The sequence below is a fragment of the Malaya genurostris genome, chromosome 2, assembly GCF_030247185.1.
Source record: "Malaya genurostris strain Urasoe2022 chromosome 2, Malgen_1.1, whole genome shotgun sequence".
NCBI classification, from domain to species: domain Eukaryota; kingdom Metazoa; phylum Arthropoda; class Insecta; order Diptera; family Culicidae; genus Malaya; species Malaya genurostris.
In genome coordinates, this window is record NC_080571.1 from 284,469,587 (window position 1) to 284,497,574 (window position 27,988).

At 40.5% G+C, this 27,988-nt stretch overlaps 2 protein-coding genes across 2 annotated transcripts; one reads left to right on the forward strand and one right to left on the reverse strand.

The window, feature by feature from the left end:
- The first annotated feature begins 45 nt into the window (after positions 1-45).
- LOC131430387 (MTRF1L release factor glutamine methyltransferase) lies at positions 46-2,429 on the forward strand. Its single transcript, XM_058595320.1, has 2 exons — positions 46-694; positions 1,891-2,429. The coding sequence occupies exons 1-2, from the start codon at positions 179-181 to the stop codon at positions 2,350-2,352; spliced, it is 978 nt and encodes a 325-aa protein (XP_058451303.1). The 5' UTR covers positions 46-178; the 3' UTR covers positions 2,353-2,429.
- On the reverse strand, positions 2,409-27,988 carry LOC131430386 (histone-lysine N-methyltransferase eggless). The gene is made up of 10 exons (XM_058595319.1): positions 27,830-27,988; positions 25,995-27,761; positions 25,809-25,932; positions 10,230-10,373; positions 9,743-10,167; positions 8,404-9,681; positions 3,138-3,914; positions 3,030-3,075; positions 2,803-2,966; positions 2,409-2,747 (listed from the first exon to the last, which is right to left on the reverse strand). The coding sequence occupies exons 2-10, from the start codon at positions 27,747-27,749 to the stop codon at positions 2,541-2,543; spliced, it is 4,920 nt and encodes a 1,639-aa protein (XP_058451302.1). The 5' UTR covers positions 27,750-27,761; positions 27,830-27,988; the 3' UTR covers positions 2,409-2,540.

The following is a 27,988-nucleotide window of genomic DNA, read 5'->3' on the forward strand; positions in this document are numbered from 1 at the left end:
TCACTGTTTAAATATTTAATCAACAAAATTATCTGGCCTCCCTGGTAATTCAGTATACATAAGTTAGTTATTATTGATCTCAACTTTTCAGTTTTTCGATTCAAAAATGAGTAAGGAAGGATAAACTTCCCTTGTTAAATATCTTCATCAGATTTAGGCACCGAAATAACGAGAAAAAATGTTGGTCGTCCGCTCGACATCATGGTTATTGAAGACTCGAACCAACCCAATAACCCTACTTCGACAGCGTATTTGTGCTGAAGCCCCGCAACCTACTACAGCAGCCTTCACGGTGGGTAATGTTCGGGAAAAATGGAAAGCTCGCTTCCAAACAGAAAACATTCCCGAAGCGGACACCTCAATCCTGAACATACTGGCGCACGTTCTCCGGTTACCATCGCCAGCGGATGTCAGGAAGAGCCAAGATGTGGTGCTCAATGAAACTCAACTAGTCAAGGTGGACGAACTGTGCGAGTGTCGACTGGCTCGAATGCCCATCCAGTACATTATCCGTGAGTGGGAGTTTCGTGATTTGACTCTCAAAATGGTTCCACCGGTATTCATACCGCGACCGGAAACGGAGGAGCTGGTGGAACTAATTCTACAGCAAATTCCTCAAAAGCCGATGAACTTTCTGGAGATTGGCTGTGGAAGTGGTGCGGTTGCACTCTCAATATTGAAACATGCTCCTCAGGTGAGTTGCACTTTCCTAAACCGGTTGAGTTTGATGCTTTTGCTTTTTGCCACCGGATTAAAGCTTACGTTTTGTCTTAAAGGTAATTGAATTCCTATTGGCACGAAATCTACAATCCCGGAAACTGTAGTATTGCTTACCACGCATTCATCGTACTTCCTAATATCGCTCTCTCTTAATTGACTGTATGACTTGTGCAAACTTTTACTTCCTCGTGTCCACAATTTGAACTTTCGACTTCTATCAAGAGCTCCCTCTGGTCGCCGAGTTCCATTGGAATGGAGCCAGGGATCGACTCCACCATTAAGATCAATTTTAAAGCAGGCAACCCCTCTGCGATCATTACAGTATTACCACATTCGTTTCTCAGATCTTCACAGACTCGGCAAGTGTTGTCAGTGCTTTCTCCTTAGACACCTGCAATCATCCATGGATTCAGGATATCCAGTCACAGACTCCAATCAAACCTAGTATTCATACGAGTCCCAAGACACTGCGGAATATGCGTAAATGAGATGGCCGACCGTCTAGCTCCCTTAGGGAAACACGCCCTGTTTTACACTAATGAAGTCCTAGGAAGAGACCCAAAACGTTGAATCAGTTCAGTTCCACCGACTGGTGGAATAACAGTCCCCAATGTCAAGAAGCCCGAACGCAATGGAACATCTCAGAGAAAAATCCTTGGTAATGATCCTACTTCCTTAGCCGCCCTAATAAACTTTCTCAAGGACCAAATCTATATGAACAAGTATAAATTTAAACAGTGGCATGTTACATTTTCTGTATACACTCAATTGCTTCTAAGCAGAGACGAACCTGCTAACTACTTGCGACATTACACTTTTTCAGTCAAAAAGGCAGGACTAACGAGAGTAAAAATTACATTGCGCGAATTACACTTGAGTATCAGAAAAATGTTATGCAAAATGGGTGCCAAGTTTTCTCGAAGCTGATTGAAAACAACGAAATTCGAATTTCAACCGTATTCATCATATTTGCCAGATTGAGCCCTCAGCGTCATTTGTCTGATCTCTGGTTCAATAAAGAGGAGATTTGCTTGAGTGGTAACTAAAAGCAAAAAATATTTTCTAGTCCAGAGCTTTTCTCGGTTCATGTCTGTAGAATAATTCTAGAGATGCTCTCCATTGCTTCAGCTCGTCACTAACACGGCATTCTTTCACGTTCTATCGTTTCAGGCATCTGGCATCGCCATCGATCAGAGCAAGCTGGCCTGCGAGTTAACCCTGGAGAACGCTCGTAGTCTTGGTTTATCCGAAAATCTACGAATATTCCGACACAAAGTGACGGACACCCTTCCAGAGGAAATCAAGGAAAGGAAATTCGATATGATCGTTAGCAATCCCCCGTACGTCCCGTCCCAGCAATTGTTGCAACTGGAACCGGAAATAAAGGTGTACGAAGATATGCGAGCTCTCGATGGGGGTCCTGACGGATTGACCGTTATCAAAGCAATTCTGGAAATAGCAGGCAGGCATTTAAACGTTGAGGGTATTCTTTGGTTAGAAGTGGATAGCTCTCATCCGCCATTGATTGAACAGTTTCTAGAAGACAAAGGTCCCACATTGGGACTGAAATACGTCTGTTCGTATAAAGATCTCTTCCGCAAAGAACGGTTTGTAGAAGTTTCCAAAGTTTAGCTCGCATAAATATTACACAATTGTTGTTAGTTGCTAGTAAATTAATACAAACTTGCTTCAGGTTGATCAAAAATTTACGATGATTGTTTTTATTTCATAAAATTTTTTTTTCTTAAATCCACGGTACTGGTACATTGACAAAACACAATTCTTAAGACTACTACGTATGTACTAACCTGTGAGTGACCTTACAGTAACCGTTGACGGCAATTTTCGGCACCACACTGACAGTACAGAACCTTTCCAGGTACCGAGCCAACATCGTAGTTGTAGTTCCAGGTCAGTTCAGAACCGGCTCGGATGTTGGACAGTGCGAAGAAAGCTACCCACGGAAACCGAAGGTCATGTGTATCCACGAACACATTCTGTACGAATAGATTAGGATTGCAGGAATGCTAGAAAACGATGTTAATTAGCATCAGTTTAAAGAATATTTCACGACGGGCTTACATTGAAATATCGTCCTAAATTTCCGGACTTTTTAGCGTCCATAATGTAAATTTGTTCATGCTTTCCAAACAGCTTCCGGACGGAACGATACTTCATCGCAGAATTGGATTCATCACTCTTTGGCATCATCTCGGAATCCGGGACCAAATTAACCATTTCACGTTCTGTGGACATAAAAGAAACTAATTAACGAACGTCATGGAAAATCGATAAACGAACTCAGTTACCATCATCCGATCCGGCCTTAGTTTCTTCCTTCTTTTTATTTTTGTTCTGAAATTGCATTGTAAATCGCTGGTTAGACTTGTGCAGCATAAAACATGACCATTGCTTACCTTTTCCGCTTTGGCTTCAGCCCTAGCTTCCGCTCTCTTCGTATTGTCTCGCCTAGCTTGAGATCTCGTTTTAACAACGGCATTCGAAGGGTTACAGTTCGTTGTGAACTCATCATCCGATGCATCGGTATCTCGTTTGGCATCATAATCTGGCTCATCGCTGTCGAGATCGCTCTCGGACTCGACCACATCGGTTTCGTAGCCTTCCTTCAACTGTTCAACCGTTTCGATGTAGTCTAAATCGGCAAAATATTCGTCACCCGCCTTGTTGGCGTTCATCTGACAGATATTATTTCCTGCTTCCTCGGTTAGCAAATGTCCCGAGTAGATACAGATGAAGCTTCCCTTCGAGACATCGTTCAAACAGCGAATTCCCCAGCCCCGATTGCTCGTCTTGAACACCTGCAGTTTCGTCTGCAACGGATGCTGAACTACTCGGTTCAAGCAACTGTTGTTACATTTACACCGTGCGTTGCACTCATAGATTCCGGTGACAACCGTCTCCTGCAGGCGCTTGTACACGTAACCGATATTGTCGACCGATGTGCTTGGATTGCCAAATTTCGCACCGGCAATCGTGAGTTGCCAGCACTGACAGCGATTCTTATCCATGCAGTCGTCCTCGCAATCGCAACCGCACAGGAAATCCGTATCGAGATTCAGGTTGACCCCATCGGACGGGATGCGCTCCGTTGAGTAGATGCACGGTGGTGGTTTCGTGTCGTCGAAGTAGTTCACACATGGCACTGCCATGAACTCACGCCCGTCGGATAGATCCTGTGCGATAAGAAAGAGGATAACAATTTAGAGTGATATTCACACGATTGAAGGGCTGCTACTATGAATTTGGGGGACACAGACAAGTCTGGGCATCTAAGGAGTGTATCGAAAATAAGCTATCCACATACATTTGTGTTGTACGCATGTATTTGTGATGGTTTTTTATGTTCAGATCACAGCATGCTGTAAGTTTGGCTGTCTGCTTTCGTTTGTTTACTTGTTTGTGCGGTTGAAAATTGGTATTGTTTGGTATTGAAAAGGAAGTGAAAATTAAGGTTCTGGACACATGCCTAAGTGGAAAAGGTATTACTATGCGATAACTGGCGAAGTGGTTTGGAATTCATCATGTCAGTGTTAAAACCATCATTAATAAGTTTGGGGAACACTATTGTTTAGATGAGATAGCAGGAAGAGGCAGAAAAACCGTTTCTTCCAACCCGAAACTGGACCAGAAAGTCCAGTTTCGGGTTTATGAAGAACAAATCAATGTCAATACGTGATTTGGCCAAAAAAGCAGGAACGAGTGTCGGAAAGATCCTGTGCGATAAGGAAGAGGATAACAATTTAGAGTGATATTCACATGATTGAGGGGTTGCTACTAAGAATTTGGAGAACACAGACAAGCCCGGGCATCCATACTCGAATTCTGTACGATGTAAGTAATATTGAGCTTAAAGTGCTAGCTCGTCGGATGTTTTTTTTTTCATTTTGAAGGATATATAATTCAACGAAAACTGCAGACTTGGAACATCAGGAAGTTGGTATCATAGTGCTAAGATGTAGCGACGGCCGGTTAGTGAAAGTCATGTTGTGATCAACAGGCAAGTTCTTCAACTATACCTTACTCAACGAACACATGGGACAATGGTACCACCATCCATCTCAGCTTCATCGCATATAATGATAATATTAGAGTGAAATCTGCCACCTCTGTTTGATGCATGGGCTCATGTAATAAGATACAAATTTGTGCCTTCACCTTTAGCTATAATAACAGTATTGCACATTTGTAGAACTATTTTCTGTGATGTAGTTGAAAGTTAAGTAATTATCAAAATAACGCGATGATTCTACTGATGAGATGACTATTGATACAATAACTCTACCAACTAACAATATCTTCGATGGAATACGTCTTGAGAATATAGTCATAGTCACCGTGAGCCGTTTCGCAGAGACAATTTTCCGAATGTCATTCTGTCAAAAGTCAGTATTCACAGTTGACTCCAATAAGTACACCTGAAACTTGAATCACTTGAAATTAATTTTCAATAGAATTTTTTTTGTCGACTTTCTCTATTGTTTTATGTGGAAATTGCAGGAAAGTAGACATAGCGTGATGGGTAAGACCATCGTTTTTCGCACTGCCTAGCTGAATTTAATTCCCATTCTCGCACCCTTTGTCAGAATGTTTTTGTGACCCGAGAGGTGAATGACCTAAGTTTAAGACATCTTTGATTGAAATGAAGACTGGCTGAAAGTAATTTTAGTACGCCCCTCACGCCTCGCTAGTACGCCACTGGTGTTGAGAATCGAAAATCATTGGCAGAGGTTTGCTCACACTTCAAAAGAGAACAACTGGTGCAAGTTTGATCAAATTAGGAGATCGCGTTCAGAAATAACATTGAATGGAGCTCGAAACAAGACAAAATATGGTGCCCAAACACATGGAAAATCCAGAGTAATCCGTTTCCAAGCTGGCTGAAGTGCTGAAGATGCCGAAAACATCAGTTTTTAGATTGCTCAAAATCTACACGGACATTCTGAGTTTGGAGAAGAAGAGTAGTTGGCTACCCAACAAGGGTTCGTTAGGGTCATCTCGTTTTCATGAAAGTCTACGTTTGTCTACGAGGGGGAAGGGAGGATTTTGTGCAAAGTCTACGTAGTCTCATTATTCACAATTACTATTTCAAATTTATTATTTATTCCTAGGTAACCGCCTTGTCTACTTTCTAATACATATTAACTGGGAGGAAATTCTCGACAATGATGATGTCAACGCTGCTGTACAAACGTTCTCTAACGTCATGAGCTACGCGATTGACTTTTTTGTATCAAAACGATCCAAACGGCTGTCCCTGCATCCACCATGGCAGACCACCGTAGTGAGACAACTGAAAACAACTAAAAGAGCCGCCCTAAAACGGTGTTCAAAACATGGAGGATACGCACTGCGTAATCAATATGTGCAGATCAATCAATTATACAAGAAAACTGTCAAGCGTTGTCATGTCAACTACTAATTCTTTAAAACTCATTCATATTGACGAGGACTCGATTCGGACGGCAATCGCTTGCATGAAGTCGTCTACCTCCTCTGGCCCTGACGGCTTACCGGCAGTTATATTGAAAAATTGCTCGACTGGTGTAATTGCTCCCCTTTGTCGACTATTTCGGATGTCACTCTCTAAAGAAGTTTTTCCCAACTTATGGAAATCGTCTTTTATGTTCCCAGTGTATAAGAAAGGTTACAAAAAAGACGTGAACAATTACCGTGGCATCACATCGCTTAGTGCAGTTCCTAAACTGTTTGAAAAGGTTATTCTGGCACCGATTTTCAACCACTGCAAGCAATATATTGTTGATACTCAACATGGTTTTATGCTTAAGCGTTCCACAACCACCAACCTATTGTCATTCATGTGCTACGTGACTGATGGTATGTCAAAAGGTTTACAAACAGACGCTATTTACACCGATCTCTCTGCTGCCTTTGATATAATAAACCACAATATAACAATTGCTAAATTGGAAAGACTTGGATTCGGCTCTAACATCCTTCGGTGGCTGCAGTCATATCATGTCTTTTAGCAGTGAAAATCAGCGATCACGTTTTCAATGAGTTTATCGCTTCGTCCGGAATTCCGCAGGATAGCCATCTCGGCATTTTTACTGTATTTCAACGACGTCAACTTTACTCTAGAGGGCCCTCGTCTATCGTTCGCCGATGACATTAAGATCTACTATTACACTCGAAGTCCAGTTGATGCAGGTTTTCTTCAACGACAGTTGTTGAGCTTCGCCGAGTGGTGTAAAGTAAACCGTATGAAATTGAATCCTGACAAATACTCGACCATCACGTTCTTGAAGCAGAAAGAGTCATTTCATTTTGATTACTTTCTGGAAGGATCCCCGATAGTCAGAATGACGGGGAGTACTACAAAAGGCCGAAATACGAAAGGCGGAAAAACGAAAAGCCGAAATACAAAAAGCCGAAAACACAAAAGCCGTACGTCACAGAAAGCCGAACCTCAAAAGGCCGAAACTCAGAAGGCCGAAAGACCGGGCAAACGGTTTGCTTACGTGGGGCCGCGGCAGCCTCACGCAAGCAAACCGTTTGCCCGGTCTGCCCGTTGAAAGAATCGTTTCGGCTAATCGGTCTCGATACACTACAAGTTCGTCGAGATGTTGCACGTGCTTTATTGATAGCAGATGTTCTGACCGATAGGATTGACTGTCCTGCTTTGCTCCGCGAAATTAATATCAACGTCCGACCCCGTGCTCTTCGCAACAGTGCATTTCTTCGACTTCCTTTACGACGAACTAACTAAATCTCGACGTTTCATGCAAGTCGCTGTTCTAGACTGGCCGGGAGATTCTTCGAACACGAATCCTATAGAGAATGTTTGGGACTGAGAATTGCATTGACAATATGCCTCGTCAAGCAGCCGTGTGTGTTGGCTGCTAAAGGTGGTCATTCAAAATTTTGAATTTAGGGAAATACTAGTGAAATAGACTGCAAAAGAGACAAAAACAAAATTTTAAATCAGCGCCTGACGACAAAGTAGAATGTGAAGATAGACTGTGCGGTGTATTTTGTTTTCTGTTGGATGAGTTTTTATAGAGATAGGACTATAATTGAATTCTGTGGCGGCCAAGTAAAGCGAAGCATGCTTGGTTCTTCTAGTCAATTAGGCTGTCTCTTCATGCGTTTTCGTATGCAAGGAAGTTTAATTGACAAAAAAGGTTTTCTTAAATCCGTAGCTAGGGATTCGAGTCCCGACTCTACGGTAACATTTTCGCGGTTTTTCATTACATAGTTGCATTCGTATGTCATTTTAACAATCTGATTCCATCGCCAGATACTAATAAAATTTAAATGGAATATTGTTCATTATATTATTGAGAAGGGGCTCTGTTTAAACGCGAACACATACATTAATGAGCGGAATTCCTAATTCGTTTCGGTACGAAGTTATCGCATAAATCAATACAATAGAAAAGGTCTGAACAACGGCGTTGAAATAATCATTGTCAAACATTTCACCGCAATCGATGTTCGTTAGGAAGTCAGTCACGCTATTATAGTCGACTTTATTTAAATTATAGCTAATGATGGCACGTGTGTGTGTTAGAGCAAAAGTCTAATGTCCAAAATGGATGGTTTCTGGTTTCTCAACGTAGAGCATCAAGTAAATCTTGAGCTGTCAAATTACATGCATTTAAATCTAACCGATGAATTGCAATCCAACCATGCTGTACTTACCGGATTATGATAGATGTGATTCTCGATCACGTACTCCGCCAGACAGTGGATGATCGGATCAAAGTCGTAGTTCTCCACGTTGAGGGAGGCCTTCGTCATGCGCAGATATTTGTGCAGTTCGTACATGTTTCTCAGACGCCGGCCGCACGGTGCCCGATACACGACGTACACCTTTTTGTACTTCGTTTTACACAACTGCCGTTCCCAGCCCGAGAGCAGCGGTTTTGCCAGCGGACTGTACGATTTGAGATTGTGTGTTATTTTGAACAGACAGTTCGGATTACATTCGTGCGGTTTGTATTTGAGCGGTGGAAGATGCTTCTTGGCGGTGTAGTACACGATTTTTCCTTTCGGTCGATCATCTTCGCAGTAGATGGTAGAACTGTTCATAAACACCGCCGAGGGCTGCGTAGTTGGAACGGCTCGATGGAAGGTGCTTTTCTTGGCCACCGATCGTATCGAGGTCGTGTCTGTTTGATTTTGCAGGGTGCTTTGTTGGTTCTGTTGTTGGAAAGTTTTCTGTAGCTGGTAGCTTTGCAGTGCTTGCTCCTGCGGAGTTGGTTGCTTTTTGGCATCCTGTTGCTGTTTGTTCCGATCGTTTTCATCTTCGTCATCATCGAGCGTAATATATTCGATGGAAGGTTCGTTTCTTTTCTGGAACTTTGAGAACTTGTTGTTAATCTTGCTCATGCTGAGGGCCTTCTCCTGATACAACGGACCGAGCCGGGTCGAGCCTCGGTAGATCCACTCGTAGCGGTTGTCTTCCGGGAATAGCAACTGCACCAAGCTGGCATCGATGTCAACCACTTTGGCGTAGATCCATTTGCCCTTCCATTCCGTAATGATTCGTTGGCCCACCTTCACCTGTACCATTGGTCTTTGCGAGCGATAATTCATTAGATAGTTCCGGATGAAATCTTGCGAGTGAGGATGGATGTCCAACCAGACTTCTTTCGATTCTTCGCAGACAACTCGAACGTCACCATGACTGACATATTGAGCGTAACCGTCATCGAAGAATATCAAATATCGATGGCGATTATATTTCCCGAAAGATTCCGCTATGATGCCCGGGTAAAATGTGTTGGACTTGTTCAAGTGTGCCAGCTTGTATGACGGCTGTGTGGTTCCTGCGTCAAACCGAGCAATGACACGTGTTCCAAGGGGAAGTTTCACGTTGAAAGAGTGTCGATATGCCAGATACTTGGCCGGAACTACTTTTATTGGGGCACTGCCGCCACCTTGATTATGCAAGAAGTTTATTTTATACAGGGATTTCTGCAAAAATTTAATGTAAACATTACAAATGCCTCGAATGGTTCATTTAGTCTATACTTACATCCGACACGTTGACCGCCTCGACCACCTGACACTCAGCCCAGTTGCTTAGAAGCTTATGTTTGACAGCGAAATAGAACTGACCAACCGCTACTGCGGGTCTTACGAATTCCTCGGTCTTACTGATTGCAGTAACCGAACCGGATGATATCACAGCCGGAGTGCTTTGACTGGTGGAAACCGATGGTTTCAACGGCTGTATTGGTTGAGATTTCTGCGGCGAGAATGTTCGATTGGCCGGCTGAACAGACAAAGTGGTTTGTGAGAATGTGGTTTGATTTTTCTGCAGTAGATCGACTTCGTGGAAAATGTTGCATGGCGGCAGATCGTGATACTTCGGACGCGTCTTGGAATAGAGATTCAGGTGTATGCGGTCCACTTTGCGTTGAAGTTCATTCAGCTCGTTGTTGATTTCGTCGGAAAGTTCTAGGAGATAAATTCACTGTATTTCTGCCACCAGTGAAGGAATGCCACAGATTTTTACTTACTTGTGTTGTACGCAATTTTTTGTTTCATTATTTGTTCAGTCCAGTCTACTTGCTGACTCAGATTGATTTTCTCGAGTGTACTCGCTAGAATGTCTTCCAGTTCGGTTTCCACCAAAGATATGAGCTCCGCTGGAAGGGATTTACCTGTCAAAGAACAAAATTTATTATAAGCAATCATTGGTTTGGAAAATTAACGATGGACAATGAGTTTCCAGTTTGACAGACCGATGGCGTCACTAATTGTAAATCCTTCCGGTGTTCAATTGAAGAATTCAATCAGCGTGTTTACCACGAGATTGATATGCATTTAGAACAGGTATATTAAGTAGGGATTCGCTGCCAGTGAATTCGAGTTTCATATACCATTCGACTTAGTTCGTCGAGATAGGGAAATGTATGTGTGTGTATGTGACAAAAATATGCACTCACTTTTCTCGGAGATGGGAGAACCTTCTCAAACTATGACTCAAATAAAAGGTCTTATGGTCCCATAGCCTGCTATTGAATTTTATCCGGATCCGACTTTTGGTTCCGAAATAGCAGGGTAAATGTGCTTAGAATTGCACATTGTCGTTTGAAATTTAAATTTAAAAAAAATGTGTGTGGCGAAATGTGCTTAGAATTGCACATTGTCATTTAAATTTAAAAAATTCATCTAGTTTTGGCTCAAGACTTTTTTAATCTGTAGGTTATATTAGTAGCTGGCCAAGCGAAGTGATTTAAACCGAAAATAGTGATCAAAAATTAAAAAAAAAACAGAAATCATTTAATTTTGTTCAGATATGGTCATCCGATTTTTGCAAATTTAGACTTCAATCGAATGTCTTGTATTTCAATAGACCGTTATTGTTTATTGTTTATTTGTTAAAATAATCCATCTGACAATTAAAAGTCTTAACGAATAACAAGAAGTACAACGAACAAACTTATAACAAGGATACACTTAATAATTTCTGTGAGAAACCAAATTCAAAGAGATGCTCAACTTTGGAAAAGGCACGTATACTTGCTGTCATTGGTTCATGTTGTCCGAAAGTAGTACGATGAAATCTTGGTTGAAATAGACTCGTCGAGCGTAGAGGTCGCTGAGAAGCACGGAAGTCAAGAAGAGATAACAATTTTGATGAATCAATATCGCCATTGATTACTTTAGCCACAAGTAACGCTTGCTGCATCTTTCTTCGTCGCTCTACCGATTCCAGGCCAATCAGACGACAACGGTCAGGGTACGGTGGTAAATCCAGAGGGTTTTGCCATGGGAGGTGCCGCAAAGCCAACCGGACGAATCTCTTCTGTACAGTACGTTCTATTCGTAAGTTCCAAACGAGTTGGTACGGGCTCTAAACCAAACACGCATTTTAGAGTAATGGGCGCACCAACGAACAGTAATCGAAATCAAAGTTGATCGGTGTTGATTAAAGGTAAGCTTAGCATCCAGCAAAACGCCGAGGTCATTGACAACGTCGACTCTTCCAAGAGTTTGTCCATCGATTTGCTAGTCGAATATTATGGGGTTGGTTTTGCGATGGAATGTTATAACTTGACATTTCACGGTACTAATAATTAAAAAATTTCTTCTACACCAGCCAACGAAAATATTTGAAAGTTCCTGGAGACGAACACAGTCCTTAATAGACCGAACTGCCAGATACAGCTTCAGGTCATCAGCGTAAACCAGTCTGCATCCAACGTCAAGTAGTAAAGTAGCGTCGTTAAAGAACAGCACAAACAATAGTGGACCTAGGTTACTACCCTGAGGAACACCAGATTTATTCGTGAAAGGAGAAGAAATACACGAGCCTAGCTGCACACGTAGCACTCTGTCGCATAAATAAGAGCTCAGCCATTTAACAAACATTCTCGAAGCGCCTAGTCGGGATAATTTTGTTACAAGTATTTCATGATCTATTCGATCAAACGCTGCTTTCAGATCAGTATAAATTGCATCAATTTGAGATTTTTCTTCCAGCCGAGTGATACAGGTAGATGTAAAATCCAACAGGTTCGTGTTCACCGATCGTCCAGGCATAAAACCATGCTGATCAGTAGAGATGTACGTTTTAGTTTTGGAAAGTACGACAGTGCTAACTACCAATTCAAAAAGCTTCGACGCTGCTGACAAACTGGTTATACCACGGTAACATCGTACATTTAGGCGATCGCCACTTTTGAATACTGGAAACATATAAGACTGTTTCCAGATTGTTGGAAATCCGCCTTGCTCGCACGACTTTTTGAATATCACACAGAAAGACGTGGACGCATCGACTATAAACTACTGCTGGAATACCATCAGGTCCAGTAGAGTATGACTTTTTCAACCTTTTTGCAGCGGTGACGATCATTTCCGGAGTGATTGCAAATGTGCTTAAATCCACCAGACTAACAGGAACGTCCATTGCGGCGGTTTCAGCTTGCGTGGCAGAGGGGGTACTGTTAGCAAAAACAGATGCGAAGAAACTTGCAAACAGTTCAAAAGAATCAAATGTACAAGTGGATTCTACCCCATCAAAACGAACGTATGGAGAAATTGACGAGCATTTTCGTTTCGAGTTGACGCAGCTCCAGAATTTTTTAGGGTTCCATCGTAAGTCATTCTGCACTCGCATAACATAAGCTTTGTACAATCCGGTAATCAGTAAACGATATTCATCGCTAGACTTTTTGAAGTTTTTCTTAGTTTCAGTAGAACGTCAACGACGGTGTTTACGCTGCCGTTCACGTTTCAGAGCTCGAAGACGAGAATTTGCCCACGGAGGAGAAATCGCACTCTTTACAAAAGACAAATTTATGTTTAACCACTCCAACAAAAGATCTCGAAACTGCACAGCCATATCATCCACATGATCGAGCTCCTTGAGAGGTTCCCAATTTATGTTTCGAAGAAACTCAATCAAAGCATCAAAATTAATTCTCCTGTAGTTTAATGCTCTCGGTTTATTCAAAGGAGCAGCACGACTAATATCTTCATCACGGTTAATTAAAAACGATATTGTCAAGGGAGGGTGATGAAGGTCAACGGGTAGCAACGGAGCAGAAAAATTATTTATATTCAATTGCTGCTCGGAAGGGCCAAAAACCAGATCGAGAACACGTCCGTTGTGATTTTTTTTGTTTGTTTGCTTAGGAAAGGTTCAAATAAACCATACCGTCGATCAAAGCGGTGCTAGCAGCGGTGAGCTGAGAGGAACCCGAATTGATATTTCGATCGATTCCATACGTCCACACAATGCGTGGCTGATTGAAATCACCACACACCAAAACAATATCATCGGGTGATGATTTACTGATTATCTCCGATACAGAACAAATGTGCGCATCAATAATGCCAACGTCTTGACTTTTATCGGGAGGAATGTAAACAGCACAGATTTGCAGTTTTTTGCCTCGCATGGTGGCACTAGCACACACTTGCTCTAGATAACGACCATTCACAGTTTCGATTAATGAGCATGAGTGCGCTTGTGAAACGGCGATCAAAACGCCACCAAAACTCCTTTTGTTACTATTTTCTTGACTCCTATCACAACGGAACACGTTAAATGAGTTTCCAAAAAATTGTAACGAGTTTATTCGGTCGTCAAGTCCAGTCTCCGTCAGAATGATGACGTCGTAACAGCAGTCATGCGTAGCCAGGAAAATATCATCAACCTTTGTCCTTAAACCTCGTACGTTTTGGTAATAGATCCAGATTTTATTATCGTTATCGTCATGCTGAAACGCGTTTCCTTATAGTTTCCTTATATTACATTTTGGTGGGGAAAGGGTTCCAATCAGCTTTTTACAGCCCTGTCCAAAATGTATTGCCCTCCCCGTTAATTTGTATCAGGCCGAATTAGCGCATGCGCGCCATATAAACGCCTCTTTCAATATGAGGAAATTACATTGTTACCCAGCAGTTTCTATTATTTCTTCATGTTGGTTTTCTTACCTTTGTTCATAGTTTGTATTCTGTTTTACCTTAATTCCAGTGTTCTATTCAGCTGTGATTCGTGTCTTTTGTTGTCATTTTTCACTCCGTACTTTTGCTGGCATGTTATGTTGCTTCCTTAAATGTAAAAGTTAGTTGTATGCAATGGTGTTTATATTCTTACCAATATTCCTTTCTAATTCTTTCAGCATTTTCGTATTTCTTGTTCCTCATCCAGTCATCCGTTTCAAAAAAAAAAAAAAAAAAAAAAAAAAATTAGTGTTTCATTGATTTTTGTAGAGCAGCTCATCATGGTTTGACGGATAAGAACTGAGGACATGCGTTTTTATTTAAATGATAATAACACTTGGGTTTAATAGTATTGCTACAGCATGTTCACATTTCGTTATCTTCGGTTAATTCTTGACAGTATATTACCATCCGCTCAGGCACTTTTGAACATCTGGTACACTGACTCGCAATCGAAATGTGTTACAACCAATTTGATACAACACACCCGAGGGAACGGTATAATGTATGTTGTACACACAAAAACACATACATACACACAGGCACATACGCATACACACATGCATACATACCTACATGTATTCCACAAGCAAGCATCACAACATTGAGTTACTATTTCTATTCTAATAGATTCTAACTAAAATTTGTGTGCCAATAGTCATCTCATTAGTAGAGTCACCATGTTATTTTACCGATTACTCGACTTTCAATAAATTTATTGAGATTAAATCAAATACAAAATCTTTGCCTCGTCTGTAAGAAGCAATGGCACATAAAAGTAGTTCAGAAATGATTCAATACTGCTGTTTTAACGAACAAAAAAAATGCTCCAGATTTCATGTTATTCTTGAAATTAATCTATCAAACAGAGATAACAGATCTCACTCTAACTAATGGTTTTCGTACATGAAATGACTAATGGATTTGAGATGAATGGGGGTACCGTTACCCAATTTCTATCTCTTCTATTGGTCGATCGTTAGTCCTGAGCTGAAACGGTGGCCTTTATTACCGTTCTTGCATGCACTCACTCTTACATTTCATTCACACATCATCTCACCCATCAGGTCCCAAACGATACATCCTCACAATACAAACTGGATGAACATCGTTTGACAGCTATCAGTGGTTTGCTCATTGGTTCGGTCATTATTATTTTATTATATTCTACAATATTCTATTTCATTCCACAGTATTCCATGGTACACAAACCACCAATAAACGTCAAAGATGGATTCGATTTACCGTTCATTTATTGTCATCGTGTGAAACCCAATTGGGATACGTTTACTCTACTTAATTTTCACTTCACACTGGTAATAAGGGCCGGTAGTATGAAAATTGTAGCGACATAACAAAAACGCGTGGACTGTATTCAACGTTCTTTATTCAACTAACTTTTTCTGTATAAGAAAGGAAACGGAAATGTATGAATGTGTATTAGTAATATTCAATAAAAATTATTTTTTGACAGACGTGTTGCCAGATTCTTTGACGACTGAACATCTTCCCCCGCCATTGAACTACTCGGGGTTCAATAAGATCCGTGATTCAAAGCGCCATCGTCCAATGGAAGAAGTGCTAACTTTGTAATTGAGCGTTTGTACACACCTGTTGGAGTCTTCAATGATACTGTACGAGTGTAACCATCCTTACCCGGATGAACAGCTATTACCCGTCCCATTTTCCATTGAAGTGGTGGAAGATTTTCTTCACTCATCAATACTAGGTCATCGATCTTAATGTTGGTATGTTGCTTGTTCCATTTCGTACGTTGTTGCAATTCTGACAAGTAGTCAACCGACCACCGCTTCCAAAAGTCAGAGCGCATCTTTTGAATATGCTGCCACCGAGAAAGTGTTCCAGGTTTGATGTTATCGTAAACCGGTTCGGGGATGGCGTTAATAGCACGACCTATCAACAAATGACCAGGAGTGATAACATTGAAATCACTTGGATCGACAGACTGTGCAATAAGAGGACGAGAATTTAGCATCCCCTCGATTTGTACCAATAGTGTGTGCCACTCTTCTTCGATAAGCTTCGTTTCTCCTGCTGTACGCCTGATGAAGTACTTTGCTGATTTAACGCCAGCCTCCCAAAGGCCACCAACGTGTGGCGAACGGGGAGGTATGTGATGCCACCGAATTTCCTTTGACATGCAAAACTTCTCAACAGCATCGGTTGTGTATTGTTGCTTGAAGAGGACAAACAGCTCATGAAGCTCTGAACAAGCACCAGTAAAATTTGTAGCGTTGTCACTATAGATATCAGATGGAATTCCCCGTCGTCCAACAAATCTATGCAAAGCCCCAATGAATGCATCTGTGGTCAAGCTTGAGACCAGTTCAATGTGAATACATTTGGAAACCATACAAACGAATATGGCTATATACCCCTTTGTGTGAAGCGGTTTACGAGGATACCCTTTTCTTACGTATACCGGGCCGGCGAAATCAACACCCGTACGGTCAAACAAATGTGCTTGTGTAACTCTATAAATGGGCAAATCTCCCATGTAGTTCTGTGTATCTGTGGGATTCACTCTGAAGCATCTTATACACTTTCTTAGCTGAGAACGAATCACATTTCGTCCGTTGAGTATCCAGAACCTTTGTCGCAAAATCGATAGAGTTCCACTTGGACCGACGTGGAGATTCTCTTGATGAATGGTCTCTACCAAAAGTCTTGTAATTGGATGCTTCGATGGAAGTATTGCTGGACAGCGCTGTTCGTAAGCAACGTTAGCAAATTTTATTCGCCCATTTACTCGTAGAATTCCACTACTATCTATCCATGGATTGAGGGACCGCAATTTACCAGTATACCGATTTTCCATTGACGCACTTTGAATCTTCAGAATTTCATCTTTAAGGTGAGATTGTTGAAGAAGTCGTATGATTGCATCCAATGACAATCGCATCTCGTTAACAGAAGGATATTTTGAATCGTTGCCGGGGAGAACTCTTTTCTTTGCTTTATTAATGAACCGTATAACGTATGCGATCACACGTTGGATTTTTCGAAACGAACTAAATTTGAACAGCAATGGCAATTCTTCCGTTGTAGTGATAATAAAAGTAGACGGATTGGATTCAGGAAGCTCCACAATATCTGGTAACCTTTCTTCTTCGTATGGATTCTTCAAGTATTGTGGACCATGCCACCAAAACTGGTTTCCTACCAGCACGTTTGGCAGAATGCCGCGAGTTACGAGGTCTGCTGGATTACGATTTGAGCGCATATATTTGTAATCGTATCCTGAGGTGAGTTCCTTGATTTCCGACACTCGATTAGCCACATAAGGTTTGAGAAGATTAGTATCCTTTTTCATCCACCATAAAACAATTTGAGAATCTGTCCACATTACTTTGCGTTGAAAATTCAGTTTGAGCGCAGTCTGAACTTGCCTCACCAGTTTTGCCATCAAGAGAAATGCACACAATTCTAATTTTGGTATTGTCACTTTGGATGCCAAACGAGTCTTGCTAGTTAGCAGATGTACTTCGATTCTATTATCGTCACTGATGCTGCGTAAATAGATACACGTGCCATAGGCTTCCAGGGATGCATCCGAAAATGCATGCAACTCAATTGCAATTCTGCTTGCCGAGAGAACATATCGGCTGATTCTAAGCTGATCCAAAACGTGTAAAGTTTCACGAAACTTATTCCAGGTGCTTTTTTGTTCTGGTAACAACTCCTCATCCCATGACAATTTCATAGCCCACAATTGACGCATAATTAATTTTGCAACCATAACAACTGGTGCAAGTAAACCCAAAGGGTCAAAGATCTTAGCAATTTCCGACAGAACGTAGCGCTTTGTTATTAGTTGGTTAGAATCAGTTGGAGTGATATGGAATAAAAATAAGTCACTGGTAGGGTTCCACAATAAACCGAGCGTTCTAATAACACGGTTCATACCATTTTGTTCAAATAACACCTGCTTCTCTTGTTGATGCTCTGGAATGTCGTCTAGAAATTGAGCAGAGTTCGAACACCACTTATGCAGTGTGAAACCACCTTTACTGAGAAGTACATCAAGATCTTTACGAACCGCTACTAGTTCCTCCAACGTTTCAGCTCCCGTAAGCACATCATCGATGTAAAAATCGTTCTTCACTATCCCTGCTGCCAGAGGATGAGCATGGCTTTCATCCAGTGCTAATTGTATTAATGAGCGAGTCGCTAAAAAAGGCGCCGCGGCCGTCCCGTACGTAACTGTTGTGAGCTCCAGTGTTTGTAATGAATCCTTCGGGTCTGTCCTCCACAGAATACGCTGAAACCTTTTATGTTCGGGATGGACATTTACCATTCTATACATCTTTGAGATGTCTCCTGTGAGCACAAAGAGATGTATGCGAAATCTCAGAATGATGTCAAATAGTGCGGGTTGTATAGTTGCTCCCACCATGAGTGTATCATTCAACGACAATCCCGATGTGGATTTCGCTGAAGCGTCAAAAACGGTTCGTAGTTTTGTAGTGGACGAAGTGGGCTTCAGAATGGCGTGGTGTGGCAAATAGAATCCATCATCTTCCTTCTCAGACGTACCGATCACTCGGCAGTGACCTAGCTTGACATACTCGTCTATAAAAGCGCAATAAGCCGCTTTGAGATCAGGTTGACGTTGAAATTTCTTTTCCAAGTATGAAAATCTTTGTACAGCATGTTGTTTGGAATCACCAAGATGGTCTACGTTTGCACGAAACGGTAACCTGACGATGTATTTTCCAGTAGAATCTCTGGAGTGCGTTCGTTGAAAGATTTCTTCACATTCTGCCTCTTCTGACGACAACTTTGAAAAGGATGGTAATTCTTCGGATTCCCAGAATCTTTCAATCAGTTCACTGAGCTCAGCTTGTTGCACTGCTACGTTACAATGTCCAATAGTATACTGCCAACCAGTTGGGTTTATGAGACCACCAACGACCCATCCATATACGGTTTCTTGTAAATATGGCAGTTCATTAGCAAGTTTGACTTTACCTGTTTTCAGTAAACCAAAGAAATGTCCTATTCCGATCAACAAGTCCACTCCATGTGGGCGATTGAAATCTGGATCCGCTAAATCTAGATCCGTTGGTATCGGCCAATTCGATATGTTTATGTAGTTTGAAGGAACAGTTCCCGTAATTTTCTTCATAACCAGACATTCCATATTGATTAAAGATTGATTGCTTCGAGAATGCACCTGCACGTTTACCGAACTAGTTACTCTAGTCTCGGTACCGTCGACACCCATAACTTTCATATCGATAGATTTCCGTTTTACTCGTAACAGAGATGCCATTTTTTCAGTGAGAAGATTCACTTGTGAACCGCAGTCCAGCAAAGCACGACACAGCTGCGGATTTCCAAAATCGTTGATAACATTTACAAGCACGGTGCTAAGTAAAGACCGCTGTTGCGCGGTTGAACAGGAAGCACTGATTGCTGGCTTTGATGTAGTAGTATTAGTATTGGAAACATTCTGTAATGGTGATGTCTGTGGTGTAACCGTTGATGCAACATCAGTTTTCACTGGAGTCTGAATGGGGTTCAAGTGAAGCGTAGTATGATGCCGTCGCTTGCACGTTTTACATGACATTGTAGAGGAGCATTTCGACGTGATATGCCCCTTCCTCAAACAGTTAAAACAAACACCAGTTTCTTTGGCTTTTTCATAACGTTCCTTCGGTGTCAGTTTAAGAAATTCTGCACACTGGTGGTTTGGGTGTGTTTGCTCGCAGAAATCACATCGAACCTGAGTCGATACCACCAACGATGAAGTTTTCAATGGAGGAATTTTACAACCAACACTTGACACTTTCTTTTGTTTCGACGAAATTAACGACGGATTTACTCGTTCCAAAACTTGACTACGAGTTATCAAAAACTGGATAGTTTCTGCGTACGTAGGAATATCTCCATGTTTTATGCTACTCTCCCACAGTTTACGCGTCTCTAAATCCAATCGGGATGCTAGAATGTTTACCACTAGAATGTCAGACATTCCCACTAGTTCGTAATTGTGATACTTAAGGGCCTCAACATGACGATTACATTCGTCGACAAGATCGCGCAGTTGTTTTCCATTTTCACTTGTCATTGGTTGTAGCTTCAGCAAACCGTTTATGTGGATGTCAACAATTCTCCTTTTGTCTTCATAGCGATGTATCAAAAAGTCCCATGCTGCCGCAAAATTGTTGTCGTTGATTGTTTGCTGATTTATTACTCCCGCGGCTTCGTCCACCAGACATTTGTCTAGATGGTATAGTTTCGTTGCATCCGATTCTCCTGGATACTTGGCAATAATATCCATAAAAATTGCTTTGAACTTAAACCAGTTCTCTGGTTTCCCATCAAACACTGGAAGAGGCGTATGTAAAAACGAAGATGACGGTGCTCGAATAGGCTGTGTTGCGGGATTTGGCAGACCGAATGTATTTTCACTGGCACCCAGCGGTAATTCCTCTCGCTTGACGATATCGATCAATTTACACACGCGGGACCTAACCTCATTGTATAGTTCTTCGAATTCAATATATTTCTGCTCTTGCTCTTCGCTACCTCCTGGTATGATAGCGTACATTTTGTTCTGAAAAACATTAAACTCGTCGTAAGCAGCGTCAACAGTCTTCAAATAAGTACGTAGTAAAAATTCATCTGGAACCGTGTTCTCCTGCTCAATTCGTAGCAGCGCATTCTTGATACGTGTAATTTTTCCTCTCACGGCTCCGCGTTGTTGTACAATCACTTGAAACTCTTCCGCCATCTTTTTTCTCTTTTGTTTTTCAGCATACGACCGCTTCTGATCGCCAATTCCAACCGGAGTACTAAATTGATCAGCCAGCTCGTTCTCGTGGGTACTCTTTGGCGTAGAACTCATTTACAATGTCATTTTGAAAAAACTTTCCAAAATACACGTTTCGATCGCGATACTTCGAATAATCCGGCTTTGACGGACCAAAAAATGTAGCGACATAACAAAAACGCGTGGACTGTATTCAACGTTCTTTATTCAACTAACTTTTTCTGTATAAGAAAGGAAACGGAAATGTATGAATGTGTATTAGTAATATTCAATAAAAAATATTTTTTGACAGACGTGTTGCCAGATTCTTTGACGACTGAACAAAAATAAAACATAAAAAAGAGCTCAGTTAAGCCCTACCGGCCTCTCCAACCCCGGATGTTGGAGCGTAATGCAATCAACATCTTATTCAAGTCGTTCCATATATTATTCATTTAATTCAATTATGAAACTAAAAACTGTAACGCATATCTTTATCAAATTGTAACGCTAATTGATTGTATGTGATGATGTTTGCAATACCGTCAAGCCCACCAACCAAAGGGAGGGATCGTCATGCTGAAACGCGTTGTCACTAAATGTTGGAATATCTGGGTTTAAACAAAATACTCGCCTCTGGTGGAAACCCTACACTAAGAAAAAAACCATAGTAACCGTAACCTGTTTTTCATTGTCATTTCAACTATACGCTTAAAAAGTGTCAACAATCATGATATATGACTATTCACCATTAGTATTGTATAAATTACTAGACAACAAAGACTACGACTTGACTAAACTATTTGTATTTTTGACTTTCCTGGCATGGTCATCCTGACAATGATAGTCATCTCAAATATAAGAACAAATAGTTAAAAGCACAATTTCTAGTAAGGTGAAATTGCTCTCGAGCTTTGATATATATGAGAAGCGAAATAGTTATTGCTACCACGTAAATATGTTCACAATATAATAATGTTACCATAAATAGATACATGGTTTAAAAGACGATTATGAAGTTTGAAAACACTATTCATGTAGTCCATATCAACAGAAGTTATGTAGTAAGCACATTATCGTATAGTGTTTTTCAACCTACTATGTATTTCATTTGTGCTGACTATACAAATTGTCAATGAACGGGTGTACTGTTATTGTCACATAAAGTTACAATTTAGCAGAAAATTTCGTACTTGGGTAACACATCAGTGATGGATTTGAAGAAAATATTCTATATTGTGACTGTGTACTTTGGTAGGTCTTGCAGGTAAGCAAACATCTCGTATACGGTTTATTATTCATTATCGGTCGCAGTAGAAACAACATCAAGCGATTGATGAAAACGAAGATTATCATTTGATTCCCGGATCCAATTCGCTCGAATCCGACGGAAAATCGCAGGTGGGTATCGAGGTTTGCATCTGGACTTGGCTAATAATTTCTTTCATGCTGCCAATTTCTGCTTCAGGAAAAACTCCACCGGACTCATTTGATTTGATGCGAAAATAAAATAGAGTTTAATGAAATTATTTTGTTGTTCTTGTTTTAGAATTTAAATTCATAAAACTTTTCAACATTAGCTCATGTTTTGCTGATCTTCAGCATTGTTGAATCAACCACTGCTTTTAGTTTCAAAATAACTAGAAGTGAAATGTCAAAAATACCATGACTCTGGTTATAGCAAAACCTACAATGTAAAAAAAATATTCGGTCATGGTTAGGCTAACCATCTCAATCGTATTAGTTATTCATACAATACACTGTTCAATATTACTATTCATAGTAAACATGAACTTGACTATTGTTGAAATCATCTGATTTCATAGTCGGCTGAAAACCACTATACGCTCATGGTCAAGTTGGCCCTCTATATAGTAACAGTTACCATACTATTTTTCTGAGTGTAGGGTTTCCACCGTCCGCAGTGCATCGCAATGGAATGTGCCTCCTTACGAACTGTTTGAGCTGGGGGGAGTCATTCGCCGGTCGAAGTTTTTTGGCTGGTTAATAAATTCCCGAAACAGTAATCCAACCGACCAACACGATGGGTTCAGTGCCTTTGTTTTCATATCAGGATTCAGTCTAATTTTATAGGACACAAATGACATTAAATCTTGTCCGGATCCGACTTCCAGTTTTGGAGCTAGAGGGTAAAGTGTTTTAAAATTGAAAACCATCATTCAGAGCGACGATGCAAAAAATGGAAATCATCTGTTATGCCCTTAGATCTTTACCTTGGCGCAACCCGGTCAGCTTATACTGAATGTTGTCGATTGCTGGATATGAACACACTTTTAAAGAGAAATATATCCAGAACTACATTTAAAGGAAATTTATTGATGGACCTATATGATACTCCTAATATTCTATCTATATATATAAAAATGCAGAGGTCATCCTTTGTAATCGCATAACTGAATAACGGATGGACGGATTTACATGGTTCTTTTTTTGTTTGATCAGTTTTTACCCCCACCGGGTTCGTACATCAAAAAAATTTGGAAAACTTGCCGGAAAAGTGGGCAAAATCCTTGAAGTTGTTTTGTATGGACAATAGAATTTTCCGTTGAAAAAAGTCGCCAATGATTGCTAGATCTACGGTTGATGTTTGGCGCGAAACGAGTTGCATAAGCGTGTTTGGCCGTCGAAGAAAAGAATACTAGATCGTCGAAAAATTTGTTTGGCGCGCTACGAGTTGATTAGTGTGGATATTTCACATGCATACTTGATTTCAAGCCACGTGCTTAATTGGGTATCCAAATTATTGTTTGCCAAATGACTCAATGACGGAATGCATATGACTGTTCTAGAAAACCGCTGTAGGCAGGAGGAAATGGGCTGATATAATTTGCCACTTCATTAATTGTGTTCAATGGCGCGAGTTTAACAAATCAGAAAATTTTTGAATGAATCAATGAAAAGATTGTGCTGTAGTCACACTAAGAAATTTTACTTGCATTTTGCTCTCTAATGATTTAGATTAGACTAAGCGCACACAATAAATTAGAGCTTTAAACTACGCGTGGTACTTTTTGGAAACTTGAACGTACAGAAAAAGTTCTTAGGGAACTTTCTCGCTGCTTAAAAGCTGTACACGAAACTGCTTCAAAGTTTGTTCTGTTGCGTCGGGTGAACATTCAAGTATAAGTAATTCCTTAAAAACAGACTGTTCAGATTACTTTGTATGCAGCTTAAGCCAAATCTTTTTTTTTACGAACTTTTGGTTACTTGGGCTAAATACAAATTGTAAATATATCCTACTCTACCGAATGAACAACTCAATAAAAAAAAATCTATTTACTGAGCTTTTTTATCGATTAAGAAAACTTGACACCTGGAAAAGAAAACGTGGCCCCTTATATCCTTTATGTCAAAGCCAGAAGAAAGGGATCTCTGCTCAGTGCATTGACTCAAAGGATGAGATTACAATCTATACTTTTGCTCCATTTTTGCTTAACAGAAGTATTTTACATTTTCACATTAATTTTTGGTGATATTTCGTTTTGAGCTAAAGCGAATGAGTGTCGAATTCCGTTGATTGTAGGTTAAGTAATCAGAAAAATAATGGAGAGAAACGTTAACCACTTAGTCGATTGACAATTCTGCTATCCGAAAACATAAATTTGAACAAATAATTTTTGGGAGAGACGAAGTTCGATGGGTCAGCTAGTTTCATATAAATAATTATGATCTACCTAGCACTGTAAGATCTCGTAACTTTTAAATACTTGACTATCAACGTACTGACTATGGACTATGGAATCCCAAATGGTAGATCGACGTGTATCAAGGACCATGGCGTTTTTCTTGACGAGCAGTTAACATTCAAGCCATACACCAACTACATTGTGGCTAAAGCTTCTCGCTGCCTTGGATTCGTGCTGAAAATGGCTAAGCATTTCACGGATGTTTACTGCTTGAAATCCCTATACTGTTCACTCGTTCGCTCTACTCTGGAATATTGTTCAGCTGTTTGGAACCATCACTACCTTAATGGCGTTAATAGAAACGTGTCGATTCAATGTAGATTCGTTCGATTCGCTCTTCGCCTTTTACTTTGGACCAATCCTCATCAACTACCGAGCTATGAAAGTCGCGGTTTGCTAATTGGTCTAGACACACTGCAAGTAAGACGGGAGCTATCGCGTGCATTAATGATAGCGGATGTTTTGAGCGATAGGATCCACTTCCCCCTTTTTGCTCCGTGAAGTCAACATCAATGTTCGTCCTCGAGCTCTCCGCAATAACGTTTTTCTTCGACTTGAATATCATACCCAGAAGTAACAGGAGCGCAGGTTATCGCTAACGCTGCGCCGGCTGTGTGTTTGATACATGCAAAATGATACTTTCCTGTTACTTCTATAAATCAAATTTAGGCTGAATAGCATTTCATCGGGTTTAATCAAAATTGTGCAGAGTAATCAACCAGCTGGAATTAAAACAGCCGTTTGTCGCAAATATTCACTATTTGGAATGTGGAAAAATATGGTTGTCATTAGTTTTTCAGTAAAGATTTTTTTATTGATGAAAATATCACCGGAAACTCCTTTCGGTTACCTCTTTAGCGATATTTCGGTGGGTGAAAATTCATCAAGTTTCGCTGACACAAAAACTCACTTGTGAACTTCCTGGTTCTGAGTTTTTCATGGCCGCTTGTTTTATGAATGAAAATCTCGGAAGTATTTTTTTCAGTTACTGGTTTTTTTTTTGTAGAAAATCACTTGAACTGATTTTTTCACGAGTGATAATGAAATGCACTTTTTCTGATCATGTTTTTCCCAACACTGATCAGCAGTAGTTTATTTTATCAAACCGGGGACTTTTTAACCGATGTGTTAGCCATTTGTTTAAAACTACTCACCCGATTCCTGCTTAATATCGTCATCTTCCTCTTCGCTACTGTCGGAAATTTCTACCAACTCGTTCTTCTGTGGCATATCGCAAAATAGCAACGGCTGGTGGTCAACTATAGTTTCACACATTTCCTGAAAGCAATAGTTGTAAGCATCAGAATATTTAATACTTCTCAAAAGTTTGATCCTCTCACCGAATATTTCAACACAACGTTGTCGTAACACGTCACACAGACGCGCTGTCGTTTGCATTTTTTAGGCACACCGTAAAAACTCAGCACAAATCCGGGTGCCGGTGCCGTTTCCTTCGTTTGCTTCTTGCACTCCGGATTGACACAATCGATACTCGCTACCTTGGTCTGTTTGGGCTTTTCCGGTTTAGCATTCTTGCTAGGCGATTCTTTAGGTTCAACTTTTTTGGACATTTCGACTTTCCAGATGTTAGGTTTCGGAGAATTTTTCGCTGCTGGTGCCGGTTCGTCATCTTCTATCATTACTACATCTTCGTCCGAATCACCAGTGATAAGTTGAGGAATCTTCTCCTCTGGTTGTGCGGTCTTCTCTTGGAAAATGCCTGATTTTTCATCCAACACAATAGTTTTTTTCTCTTCGTTGTTAGATTCTTTCGTCACTTCTTTTTCGTCCGGTTTCTCAGAATCTTTTTCTGGTGGTTTCGAATCCTTCTCTGTTACATTGTGATCTTTGACTAAATCATTTAATTTCTCTTTTTCTTTAACGGATACTTCTGAAGTATCCTTGGCTTTTGAAGGTTCACTGGCTGCGGTTTCAGATTGAGAAACTGAAGACTTTTCATCGGAAGGGGCGCCTTCATCGAGCGTTTCAGAACCGACAGTAGTTGCATTAGGTTCAGATTCTATCATTATGACATCGTCATCATCATCATCATCATCTTCATCGTCGTTACTTTTGTTCTCACTCTCTTTGTCAGTAGATTTAGAATCATTAGCTTTTACAAGATCATTTTCATTTTGTTCTGATAGATTTGAACTTGATTTATTGTCTTTTGACAAATTTGAATCCAGAATCTGATTTTTTCCTGCTTCGCTCGAATCAGATTCCTTAGTTTCTTCAATTATTTCTTCATTATCAGAGCTCAACTGTGCAACCTTTTCATCAACTGATTCACATTTACTTTCTTTGTCGGAAGTCAAAGAATGCTCTTTTTCTTCCGAGATTTCCTTTTCGTTTTCAATCGAAACTATATCCTTGTCAGTAGCCGATTCGTTATCTGTTGATTCTTTTTCTGTTAAAACCTTATCACACTGTTCGTCATCTTTTATTTCATTTTCATTTTCCAAGCTTTCATTCTTTTCATTTGATTCATTCGTAATTTCTGCCTTCGTTGAACTGAGATCGTCCTTGTCCGGATCGGCTGCTGCTGTTTCTGTTTTATCTTTACAAACATCTTCCGGTACGTGTGGTAGATCAGCTATATTTTCAACAGAATCATCATTTGCCTTCGATATTTCTGCTTTATCGGAAACCTCCTTGGATTGGTCTACTGACCCTTTATCGATTTCACTTGACCCTGGCTGCTCAGAGATGGTATCCGATTTTATTTCATCTGTCGGCTGTATTTCTTCATCTTCATCCAATGAAATAATCTCCGGTGTTTTTCTTTTTTTCGGTGTTGATTTCTCGACACCATCCTTCTCTGTGTCGTTTGATTTTTTGTCTAAATCATTGATCTCTGTTATATTCAAATCATCTTCATCCACGGGAATCACCAGTAATGTCTTGCGATCTTTCTCCTCCAATTCTACAGCGTCTTCCTTATCAACAGATTCGCTAAAACCCGGAGGTTGTTCCAAATCTTTTTGCGAAACCGATTCCTCTTCCGACTCAACGTCGATTGTGATTGGTGTCTTCGATTTGACGACAGTTGAATCAGGAACCGATGTTGATTCCTTCGTCGTTTCGGAATCCATGGGTTCAATGATCTAAGAAAAATAAAAATCCGATAACCTAACCTCTACTGAAGAATAATATCCTTAACATGATGTTTTACCTAACAATACGAGCAGATATTTTTCACAAAACAGACCAAACACACTGTTCGAACATTTGATAAACTGTGCACAAAAAATACCACTGAACAATGCAACAAAAAATGTTTTTTATCTATTACAATCGATTTTTTCAATCCGACGCCACTAGCGGTTTTTGT